A 12,702-nucleotide genomic window follows, 5' to 3' on the forward strand; every position below is an offset into this window, starting at 1 on the left:
ATAAAAATGAAAGCTGATCTCCAGTTGATTAATGGCTTAAAGATACAAATAGGCAGTTTTTAAAGGAGAAATTCACACTATCAACAAATATATGAAAAAATGCTGCAAATTACCAATAATTAGAGAACTGTACACTAAGGCAACTCTAAGCACCTACTTCATACTTATCAGATTGGCAAAACTGAGGGACAAGGAAGATGCCAAATATTGGAGGGGCTGTGGGTAAATAGGCACATTAATACACTAACAGTGAGACTTCGAATGAATTGGTTCAACCATTCTGAAAAGCAATTTGGAAGTTTGCCCTAAAATGTTACTAAAATGACTTGGTTATACCACTACTAGACCTACACCCCAAAAAGATCAAAGAAAGGGGGAAAGGATCCGTATGTACACAGATATTTATAGCAGCCCTATTTTAGTGTCAAATAATCAGAATCCCAGGGAGTGCCCATCAATTTGTGAATGGCTGAACAAATCATAGTATATGAATGTTGTTCTGGCCAAGGAACTGGTGAGGTGTGAGTTAACCCTAAACAATCCCACAATTCTAGCCAGAATGTTGTAAGCAAGCAAGTTGTGATGCAGACCTGGGGTAATTTGGGTAAACTCTTCTCTCAGGTAGACTGATCTGGGACTCTGGTATGGGCCCTTTGGGCAAGAGGAGTATAAAAGTGCTTTTTGAGACTTTGGCACAGAGCTTATGAGACCCCAAGGAACCTCCTCGACAACTGCCTTTAAAAGCCTTATTGCTAGACATTTTTATGTGATCTTATACTCTGAACTGTTTTAAAATATCATTGAGAATTGCTTCTATTTGAGAGTACTGGATTGATTTTAGTAAAAGGACTGCTTGTTTAAACCCTCTGGCTCTGAGTGATCCATTATACCAGGTGCAGGATATCAAAACAAAAGGGATGGGTTCAGAGAAACCTGGGAAGACTTATATGAACTGATGCAGAGTGAATGAGGAATATTAATGAGAATATTACAAAAACATTGTAAAGACAAACAACATTGAAAGACTTAAGAACTCTGATCAATGTAATGACCAAGGGGTCTGAGGACCAGAAGACAGGTAGTGAAGAATACCACCTGTCTCCTGACAGAAAATGGACTCAAGATTGTCAATGAAATGTGTATTTTTGAACATGGCTATTGTGGGAGTTTGTTTTATTTGTTATCTTTTCTTTTGGTAAGGAGGTAGAAGAGAGAACATAAATGTTTGTTAATTAAAAATTGTTAAATGAAATCCCTTTATATTTTACTTTATATTTCAAAAAAGTAGTCAGCATTTTATATCTCCATAGTTTAATGTATTGAAAATGTATGGAAAATTTTTTTTAGCATGCATACAGAAACATGCTGTTTTACTACTTCTGAACCTCCTCCCATATTTATGAAAAAGGAATAGAATACCAGGGGTCAGCTCTCTGTCCAGGCTTAGCACAGGGGAAACTGGATGAATGCTAGAATGTAGATAGGTCTCTCAGTCTTCTTATTAGCTGCTGAGTTTTTCAGAGGCTTATATCAAGGCTTTCTCTCAAAGGCAAAGAAAAGGCAAAATGGAAGGAGGACAGATCCATATAAAATTCTTGCAATTCCCTCTCCTTCTTCTGGTGGTGCAGCTGGATCTAGAATCAGAAAAAGCCATGTTCAAGTCTGGCCTCAGATCTAGGAATATAACCCTGGGCAAGTCACTTAAGCTGTCTTTGCCTCAGTTTTCATCAATTGAAATGGGGATGGTAATAGCACCTACCTTGCGGGGTTGTTGTGAAGATCAAATGAGAAAAGAGTTGTGAAAACACCACAGTGCCTGACACATAATAGGTGCTATATAAAAGCCTCCTCCCTCCTTTCCTCCCTTCCCTGTTCCCCAAACTACCACATTTCTAGATCCTGAGGCAAAATTATAATTTTAGGAAGATGTGGGTATGGTGTGAGCACTGGTTACACTGAATTCAGGGTGTTTTTCACACATCTTCTCAACACTACATAGGAGCTGTAGAAGAAGGTGTTATACTAGTATCCTTAAGTGCCATTGATCACCCTTTCTTTTTTAGATCCCTCCAATTATCTGAGGCCCACCTTGTACCATACCACCTGTAGCATCATAGTATTTAGAGATAGCAGGGAACTTGGAGATCACCTAGTTGAATCTTCTCATATTAATAATAGCTAGCATTTATACAGTGCTTTACGGTTTGCAAAGAACTCTACATATATATGTTCACTCATTTGGTCCTCAACAATCCTGTGAGGTAGGTGCTTTTATTACACTCATGTTACACCCACTAAAACTGAGGTACAGATAGATTAAGTGACTTGTCCACGGTCACATAGCTAGCAAATGGCTGAAACAGGATTCAAACTCAGATCTACCTGACTCCAGGTTCTATACTTTATGCTACCTTAACTGCCCCTTTATTTGTTATCACCCAGAATGTTCATCATTTTGCAAACAAGGCTTAGAGAGAGGAAGATTTGCCCAGGGTCATATGGATAGTAAGCAGCAGAACCAAAATCCAAACATAAATCTGATTAAAAATCAGGTGTTCTTTCCAAATACCAAATTGCCTCCCAAGTCAGTAAAACCTAGGGGTCTCAACTTGACCTTCCCTAAGAAGTTATAATGGATCATCTTTTATTTGGGGGTTAGGACCTTGTGTGTGTGTTCACCTCCTGTTGATATTGCTATACCAGAGCCAGAACATTATAAACATCACAATGGGTATCATTTTTCCTTTCAGGCTCGGATGTGCAAGATGACCCTGTGAGGGATGACAATGAGCAATCATCTGAAGCTGAAGGATCCAAGGGATCCAGAATCTAAGCAAAATCACCATAGCAATGGGAAGTCAAAACATCAAAGTAGCAAGGTATAGAGTCTCCAGAAATGGTCCCTCAATATTCTTTAGCCACAAGCTAGTGTACTAGGGTGAAAGCAACTGTGAGCTCTTCAAATGATTTGACAAAGGATTTACATTCCAAAGCCTGGAGGCTCCCTTATTTTCAGCACTGACCAATCAACCAGAAATAAAGACTTGAAGCAAATAATGTAAAACCAGGCAGGAAATTGGAGGCATACGTCAGGGGACATATGTCTCAAACTCCCTCCTTCCTCCCTGGGTAATATTAGTACAGGAGAAGCACATGGGACAAGGAGGGGGGGACAATTATGTCCCAAAGGCCAGGGTTGCAAAGATCCTTCATATGACTCATTCTGCAGTGGAAGTCTTGTTATATAGTATAACTCAGTTAAGGACTAAAGGAAATACAAAAACAAAGCCTTTATGAAGAGGAACCATCATAGTCTCTAGCTGCAGTTGCAGAAGACAATTTGTAAGATTTCTTAATCTCCTACTACATTTTATTCTGTGCAACTTATTGCCAGTACAATTCCCTTGACATTTACACAATAGATGTATTGATGGTTATCATTTGTGTATATACTTTTCCCCCTTCAACTAGACTGAAAACTCCTTGAGGACAGAAACTATGTCATATACTTATTTGTGTTCCCAACTTTGTTCCCGGCAGGACACAGTAGTAAGTGCTCAAAACATATTTTGATTGGTTGATTGAATATAGTTAGTCAAGCTTCAGGGTTAGAATTGGATTATAGAGACACTATCATTTTTTCATCCATGACAACCATCTGGAAAATAGTCAGTCTGAAATGATCTGCCTATCTTGGTATCAGAGAGAGTTTATGTATAGGAAGCAATGGTCACTTCCCATTTGACATGGCTAGATTTGCAGGAGCTGTTGACATCGAAGCCTTTTGGCTCTGAAGATTAACTGGAAAGGTGTACTTCTTTGGAATTTTATGGTGCCATTTTCCTAGGGAATTCTGCTAGGGGAATATAGAGGACTCAAGAGCAGCTGGGTAACTATTTAAATGTTTGATAGGTTATCACATGGAAGAAGAATTACACATTTTGCTTGACATCCTAGGGCAGAACTACAGGCACTGGGTAGAATTTGTAGAATGACTTTTCAGCTCAACATGAGGAAAAACTTCCTAACAATAAATGCATCCAAATCATCCACATGGGGAGGTAGTGAATGAGTTCTCTACACTTGTTTAGTTGCTTTTAGTAGCGTCTGACTCTTTGTGACCCCATTTGGGGTTTTCTTGTCAAAGATACTGGAGTAGTTTGCCATTTCCTTCTCTAGCTCATTTTACAGATGGGGTAACAGAAGTAAACAGGGTTAAGTGGCTTGCCCAGGGTCACACAGCTAGTGAAGTGTCTGAAGCCAGATTGGAACTCAGGAAGATGAGTCTTGCTGATTCCAGGACCAGCAATCTATCCACTTTACCACCTACTTGCCAGAAAGAGTCTCTACACTAAAGGCTGTTACATTGAGGTTGGATGACTATTTCTCTTGAAAGTTGTAGAAGAGAATTGCCAGATGAGCTCTAACTAATGTTTAACTCCAAGATTCTGTGGATAAGTGCTGGGATAATTCTCAGCCTTATTATTACCATCAACAAACATTTACTGAACCCACATATGTGTAGGGCACTTTGTTAGGTTCTGGATATAAAACGCAGTCACATTACTTTGGGGATTTATAATGTAGGAATATTTGTTGTTGTCTGACTCTTTGTGACCCCATTTTGTGTTGTTGTTTTTTTTTTTTTTAGCAAAGATACTTATGTGGTTTGCCATTTCCTTCTCCAGCTCATTTTATAGATGAGAAAACTGAGGCAAATAGAGTTAAGTGACTTGCCCAAAGTCACATAACTAGTAATCGTCTGAGACTGGATTTGAATTCATGAAGGTAATTCTTCCTGATTCCCAGCCCGGTGCTCCAACCACCTAGCCACCACTGCCAATGCTGCAGCTGCTCTGCCTTCACCAACAATAACAATAACAACAACTCTGAGGAGAGAGGGTGTAGGCCTGGAGTGATAAATGACAACACAAAGTAGCATATGCTGAGCAACAAATGATCAGAGACATCTTAAGTACTGAGCTGCAAGGAGGCACAGAGGAACCATTAAATATTAGGACATTAGTTGCATGGAGAGAAAGAGGCTTGAGCTAGATCTCCAAGGAAAGAGGGAGGAGAGCATGGAAGTTCCTGAGTAAAGGTATGGACTACACAAGGCATATCCAGAGGACAGTGAGTATATCAGTTTTTCTAGGGTAAAGGTTCATGTGGAGGAGAATACTGAGAGACGTTTGGAGAAATTAATAGATGAGCCAGTCTGTGCAGAGCCTCCACTGCCAATCTAAAGGGTTTGGAGATTTATCTTATGGACAGTTGAGAATTTTTCAGTTCAGGTGACAACAGCAAATCAGCATTTCAGGAAGATTAACCTGGGAGTTGTGGACATGATAGAATGGAATGGAGGGAGGCAAAACTGGAGGGAGGTCAATTAGTAGACTATTGCAATAGTCAAGTGGGAAAGCTACTAGAGCCTGACTAGAGTAGTGGCAATGGGAATTCAAAGGGGTGGATGCCAGAAACTATTACAAGTGCTCATTTGTGCTATTACAAGTACTTTCTTTGTATTCTCCATGCTCAGTACAGTCAGGTAATTTGTATGTTATTCACTTAATATAAAAGCACAGAAATGTTTTGATCCTCCACTTTTCTGCCCAGTGCCCCTGGCTGCTCTCCCTCACCCCCTTTGGGTCAGCACTTTATTTATTTTTCTTAAGAAAGGCAGAGTGGTGTAGTAACAAGACCAGTGCACTAGGAGGTTGGGAAGTAAGTTTCTCATTTCTTCCACCACTTGTCAAATGTAACCTTGGGCAAATTACTTAATATTTCTTAGACTTAACTACATCATCTGTTTAAAAAAAGGTATAATAATACCACAACTGGCTGAAGACAGGGGGCTGGAACAGATGATCTCATGAAGTCTCCAGCTTTAAGATTCTTCCGCACCCTCCAACATCTGTCTCCCTTCTTCCCATTCCATAGGGAAAACTACTAGTTGGATTCCAGCTAGGAGACCTTAACTGCAAAACTGTGACCGCCCTCGCCGCCCTCCACCCCCCACCTCTAGCCACAGTGTAAGTCTTCCTTGTGTAGCTCATTGACCTCACAACTTTTCTCCTCCTCCATCACTATTCCTCCATCCGCGCTCCAACTCTCTGGTCCTCCCATCAGTGGTTGCCAGAGAGTGACTTTATTTCTTTTCCTCCCACCGCAGAGCAACTTCTCGGGGGCGGAGCCCACCTGTGAACTCCGGCACAGGCAGGGAGTGGTGCCAAAGTGGGGGGGGGGGAGGAGGGAGGCGGGCAGGGGGCGGGACAGGTAGGGCGGGAGGTACTCGGGAGAGAGGAAAGGGAAGGAATTGGGGGTGGTGGTTTGGAGAAGAGAGAAGGGCTAGCACCCGGGAAAACCTCCTTCGGGAGCCGTGTGTGTTTGTGGGGGAGTGGGGGGCGGAGAAGACTAGAGGGTGTGTAGAGCAGAGGACAAGCTGAGCTGAGTTTAAGGACAGTCGGGGGAGGAGCCGGCAAACTGCTTCAGGAGAAACAACTATCCCAGGCGATCGGCCCTAGCCCAAGCAAGCCGACCACCAGAGCGCTGTCCCCCGGCTAACGCCGGGAGCATGAGCTGGCGCCCTCCTGGAGAACTGCCGGGGTAGGCGGCCGTGGCGTCCTGAGAAGCTGGGCTGGGGCTCCGTGCGCCTGGGGCGCTGGGCCGGGCCCCGGGGTTGGGACTGGGTGGGAAGCAGTCCGCGCGGGCGGCTGCGGCGGCTGCTGCTACGGCGCAGCGCCATGGGGAGCCCCCGGCCCGCGCTGCTCTTGCTCCTGCTGCGCCCAGTCAAGCTTCTGCGGAGGCGCTTCCGGCTGCTGCTGGTGCTTGCCCTGGTGTTCGTGGGACTCTGGACTCTCTATCTGGAGCTGGTGGTATCTGGCGAGGTCAACGGGAACCCCCTGTATCGGAGTAAGTAGCCCCGGGGGCTGGGGCTGTGTGATAAAGTGTGGGGGGAATGGACAGGGCAAGTGTGCACCTAGGTGGGAAGGACAGGAGCGCTGACCCTTCTTCCTCTGGGGAAAGAGAAATAGAGAGCCAGCCTGCCTAGAGCCAGCTTCCAACTCGTTTTCTTCCCTCAGGTATTTAGCCCCACCCCGGCGGTAGCTCAGCCTTTTCTTTCCTTTTTTTCTCCTAGAGAATAGACCGCGGGGGCCGAGGGGCCAGAACTTCTGGATTCCCTTTCAGTGACTCTGCCACTGATGAGCCAGGTGGTTTTCAGGGTATCTTCAGGTTCCTCGCTGCTTGCTGAATGGGGATGAAACCACCCCAGCCGCCTTGCGGGGATGCTGGGAAGTCTTGGGTACTTGCACGTTGACGGGCTTTCCTACTAGCTAAACGCTGTATCCAGGCGATGGCTTTGTAATTGTTGCTGTCATGCCCTTAGCTTGTCTCTCCTGGTACAGCTTGGTTTAGAACTGCGATGCCCAAACTTTCACTTCTCAGACCTCCGCTTTCCACTTGGAATTCTTCAATGTCAAGCCTCAGCCCCGGCTCCTTTCTATGTTGAGCTTCAATTTGCCTTCCTGTTTTTTTGTTTTTAAATTTAGGACTTCGAATTTCCCTTAAAAAGATTCACGTTTAAAAGTTAGAATTCTAGTTAGAATCTAGGCTTTACTGCTGTCCACCAGTGTGACTTTGGGCAAATCACTTAACCTCTCTGGGTCTCACTTTCCTCATCTATAAAATGAAGACGATGGACCTCCCAAGTCCCTATGACCTTACATATTCCTTTCCCACCCCAACCTCCACTCTCTTTGCGTCAAGGTTTCCCATCATTTTACCACTTTGTTTTCTACCCCCTGATACTCATCCCTTCTATTGGTATTGTCTCTCTGCCTTTAAGCCTCCCGGACGAACTATATGCCCCCTAGATGCACCGGTCATGACTGACTGGGCAGAATCACTTAATATTGTTAACAGGAATTTACTGAGTCAGGCTCTAATCTGAGAATGAAGAAATAGCGGGCCAGAGACGAAGTGCCAGTAGGCAGGTAGCCGTTTAATTAATTAGTTTCAATATAAGGAACAGATTTGTGAATCAGGAATTCTCCTGATCACAATTCCAACTTGCTGAAGTGAAGACAGAGATTATATACATAAATCCCAATGGGAAGGGGGAAAGGGATTACCAACACTCATTTCTAGGGTCGGAGTGGTTTCCCACAAATCCCACAATTCAGGTGTTCTGAAGTTCTGTGGGAGCAGCACTGTGCAAGTCTTTGGGGGTCTTCACTTGGAGGTCACGGGACCAGGGTTCTAAGACGGGAACAGGTTCTACAGTTTTTGATTTGCTTCACTTCAGGTGCACAGGGAGTGATTGTGAACATTGTCAAAGTTTGATTGATCATTTCTAGCTGCTTTGGAAACTTCTGACTCACAGGCCAAAAGAGGCAATTCTGAAAAATCTAATGTATTAGTATATTCATTACAATATATTGATTAATATGAAAATTATAATTCTCTCCAGAGTATTATCCTACTGCTTTTCTAGTTCTTCCTTCCTCTTTTGCCCCATAGGTATATTGTCTGGTATTCTAGTCATTTTTTTGATGAGATTAACATATTGTGATCTTTAAAAGGAAGGAAGGGAGGGGGCACCTAGGTGGTTCAGTGGACAGAGCATTGGCTGTGGAGTCAGGAGGACCTGAGTTCAACACTTACTAGCTGTGTGACCTTGGGAAGTCACTTAACTCTTATTGCTCCCCACCCACCCCCCAAAAAAGGAAGGAAGAAAACACTCATTAAATGCCTACTATGTGCCAGGCACTGTATTAAGCACTTTACAAATAATATCTTATTTGGTCTTCACAACAATCCTGGAAGGTAGGTGCTATTATTATCCCTGTTTTACAGTTGAGGAAACTGGGGGCAGACAGAGGTTAATCGACTTGCCCAGGGCCTCGAAGGTTGTAAATGTCTGAGGTCAGATTTGAACTCTGGTCTTCCTGACTTCAGGTCCAATGCTCCCTCTACCATGCCACTTTCTACAATGAGCCCATATCTGCCTCATTATATAATATGCATTAAATACCTACTGTGTGTCAGGTACTGGGGACGCAGGTACTTTGGGGGTACAAAAGCTAAACAGTCCCTGCATTCAAGGAATTTATATTTTAGTGGGGGCGGTAACATACATACACACATCAAATAAAGGTTACCTTGGAGGGGAAGGCACTAGCAGCTGGGAGTACCAAGAAAGGCTTCGCTCACTAGCTGACACTTGAATGGAGTTTTGGAGGAAACCAGGGATTCCAAGAAGTGTTGGTGTGGAAAGAGAGGGTTTCAGGTTTGGGGAACATCCAGTATAAAGGACCGGAGAAGGGGAAGGAGAGTTGTAGGAGGAATGGGGAGTAGGTCAATATGGTTGAACCATAGAGAATGTGGAGGAAAACAATGGGAATGGGTCCAGGTCCTGAACAACTTAAAATGACAGAGGTGTTTATATTTGGTCTCAGAAGAGAACCTCTAGAGTTCACTGTGTGACCTTGTCTTACCCAGTAAACTCTAGAAAAACATTTTGGTGGCTGTGGGGAGGATGGATTGGAATTGGGAAAGATTTGAGGCAGGGAGACCAAATAAAAGGTTGTTGGAATCAGCCAGGCAAGAAGGAATGAGGGCCTCAGCTGTTGGGTAGGGAGAAAGGAACCTATCCAAGAGATGTTGTGGAGGTAGAAACGGCAAGATTTGGCAACTGATTGGTTATTTGGTATGAGTAAGAATGAGGAGAGTGAGGCTGACCTCAGGATTGGAAGAACGGTGGTGCTTCTGACAATAATAAGGGCATTTGGACGAAGGGTAGATTTGGGAGGAAGGACAATGCGTTCATTTTTGGAAGTGTTGAGCTTGAGATGTCTATAATATCTATAGGATATCAAGTTTGAAATGTTTAGTAGGCAGTTCATGATATGGGACCAGAGCTCAGGAGAGGGACTAGGATTTAGGAATTATCTGCATAGCGATGGTAATTATATCCATGGTTGCTGATAAGGTCACCAGTGAGAGAATGTTGGGGGAAGAGAAAAAGGGTCATGCCCTCTGTTAGTAGACATGGCATAGATAATGATCTGGGAAAGGAGAATAAGGAATGAAAACCAAAAGACAAGCACTGTGTTCTGTCCCCCAAATATAAAATACAAGCGATATTAGTATAAGTGATCCAGTCCCTACCTTTAAGAAACTGGAGGCATATAACATTTACAGATGATTAAAGACAGGATATATTCAAAATAAATGTGAAATGTTGGGGGAAGGGTACTAGCAACTGGAAAGTCTGGCTTGAGCACTTTTCTTAGAAGTTGAGATAAGCTTTGAAGGAGGTGAAATGATGCAGCCTCAAGAAAGCTGAGTCAGAACAATATGTACATACAATCACGTATTTTGTAGATGATAACAGCAACGAAATCTGGAAAAGTACACTTTTTGAAGTATACTTTGAGGTGTATTTTCGAAGAAATTTCATAGGAGAAAAGTAAGCAAACCAGATATTACTAACTTGCCAAAGTTAACATACATGTTAAAAATGAATTGTAAATAGTTTTTCCATTGACGATTGTTTCATTCTTGTCTTTTCTCTTTTTCTCTCTTCTCATGTTTTCTTTTTTCTGTCTTTTCAAATGATCATTTCCATGAGTATTCCTCCAGTAGAATATAATCTTCTTTAGGGTACAGATTCTGTCTTATACTGCCTTACGGGTATAGATACGTAATAAATGTCCATTGGATGTGATCATGTGCCTGATGTTTGTTTTTGTTGATGGTCATGAGGTTCAGCACAATGACAATAAAATCTGGACAAATGCTAAGATATCTTAACCGTATAGCTTATCCTAAAAGTGATTCAATTTGAGTTAAATTGATCTATGCCAAAAAAATGACAAAAGAGAAATTAGACTTGGCTTTTTTTGGGGGTAGGGAGGCACTAGAAGGTGTAGCAACAAGAAGGTTGGATGCAGACTTCAAAGGATTTAGAATATTCCAGAATCTGGGCTTTGCTTCTTAGTATTTGTATGACCATGGAGTAGGAAAAGTCCCTGCACTTTGGTTTCCTTATTTGTAAAATGAAGGAGTTAGACTAGATGATGTATAAGGTTCCTTCCAGAGCTATGACCCTGGGCAAGTCTCATAACCTTTCTGACCTCAAACTCCACATCTGTAAAATATGAGTAATAACACATTATCTACCTTACTGGCTTGTCATAGAATCAAATGAGATAAAGCTTTTTTGTAAATCTTTGAAGTCACTGTGTAAATGGGTTCCGTTTTCACATCTTCCCTGACCAGAAAAGGGGGGAATCATTCCTCAATCAGTCTCCAAAGCGTCAGGCAGGGTCTGCACCTGACCGTGGAAATCTTTGAAAAAACAGAAATCTGGCTCTGGAGTTGAAAACCAAAATATAGCGTCCCCAAGAAGAGTGAGTTTGGATGAGAAACGCTGAGTCGAGAAACCAAAACAAAGAATTAAATTTCACGCCAGTGTAGTAAGGGACAGAAACTATAGGGGTTAAGGGGAGGTGCTGCTGTTTACAAATTGGGTGATCCTAGGCTTTACCTACTTTACCTCTCAAAGCCTCATTTTCATGAGGCCCACAAAAGAGAAATCCTGAAGTAGCAGCAGAGCCCAGAGATCAAAGTTAGGCACTGAGATCGAGGTGCATCAAGGAGATAGATGGTGTATAGTTTTCAGACCTTTGGCGAACAGCTACACTTGGGGTGGCTAAGTTTGTGGTGGGGTACTAGGTCCATTAATGGTGGGTGGTTAATGACTGGCTAATGAGTTGGAAGTCTGAGTACCACTTCATATCAAAAGTTGTTGTTTGTCCTTCGTTTTGGAAGAGGACCAGTGACATCATTATGCTTTGACTTTTGAGTGAATTAGATTTAAGTGACACAGAGCTTTGCAAAATCGTCAGCCTCACTTTCTCCTCCAGAGTCATCAAGGTCCAGTGGCAAGACAAAAGTCAAGATAATGGAAAGTGGAACCTTAGGGAAGGTTAAGAGAGCTGTGTTTGGGATCAGAAGGAAGAGGAGATCTTAATGGCTGGGAAAAGCTCTCAGGCTATCATACTAGCATGCAAAAGAGAGCTGAAAAAAGGACTCTGTTCTTGTAGGTCTGCACTTGGAATGATACTTAGTTTAGTTTTGGGCGGCACATTTTAGGAAGGACATGCACCCAGATGAGGGGGATGATATGAGGAGCAAACTAAAGATCACGCTATACCAGCATCTCTCAGAAAATAAAAACAAACAAAACAAAAAAACCCTGGGACTTTTTAGTCTAGAAAAGAGAAGATCTAGGTTGGATTTAACTAGGCTCAAGTATTTAAAGAATCAGATAGGGAAGGAATTAGACATTAATCAGGGAAATGTAAATTAAAAGGACTTTGGTAACCGCTTTACTGGAGGGGCTGTGGAGAAACAGGCACCTACCAGTATGTGCAGGTGGAATCTTGAATTGGTACATTCTTTTTGGAAAGTAATATGACCACAAAATTAGCTATATACTTTAACCCAGAGGTTCCACTTCTAGGATTACCCTGAAATTATTGACAAGGGGGAGAAAAGTATTTGTCCATACAAAAACATTCATAGCAGCATTGTTTATTTATTTGTTTTTGCTACTTTAAATGTTTTATTTTTTCAATTAAATATAAAACTTTTTAACATTTTTTTTTTAAATTTTGAGTTCCAAATTCTTACCCT

General features: G+C 42.5%; 1 protein-coding gene across 1 annotated transcript in view; it reads left to right on the forward strand.

Moving 5' to 3' along the window:
* The first annotated feature begins 6,743 nt into the window (after positions 1–6,743).
* B4GALNT3 (beta-1,4-N-acetyl-galactosaminyltransferase 3) overlaps positions 6,744–12,702 on the forward strand; it is a 153,131-nt gene continuing 147,172 nt past the window's right edge. The window contains exon 1 of the mRNA XM_036760209.1: positions 6,744–6,912. Within this exon, the coding sequence (XP_036616104.1) occupies positions 6,744–6,912 (169 nt within the window). The remainder of the gene's footprint in view (positions 6,913–12,702) is intronic.

This window comes from Trichosurus vulpecula, chromosome 5 (genome assembly GCF_011100635.1).
Source record: "Trichosurus vulpecula isolate mTriVul1 chromosome 5, mTriVul1.pri, whole genome shotgun sequence".
Classification (NCBI taxonomy): Eukaryota; Metazoa; Chordata; class Mammalia; order Diprotodontia; family Phalangeridae; genus Trichosurus; species Trichosurus vulpecula.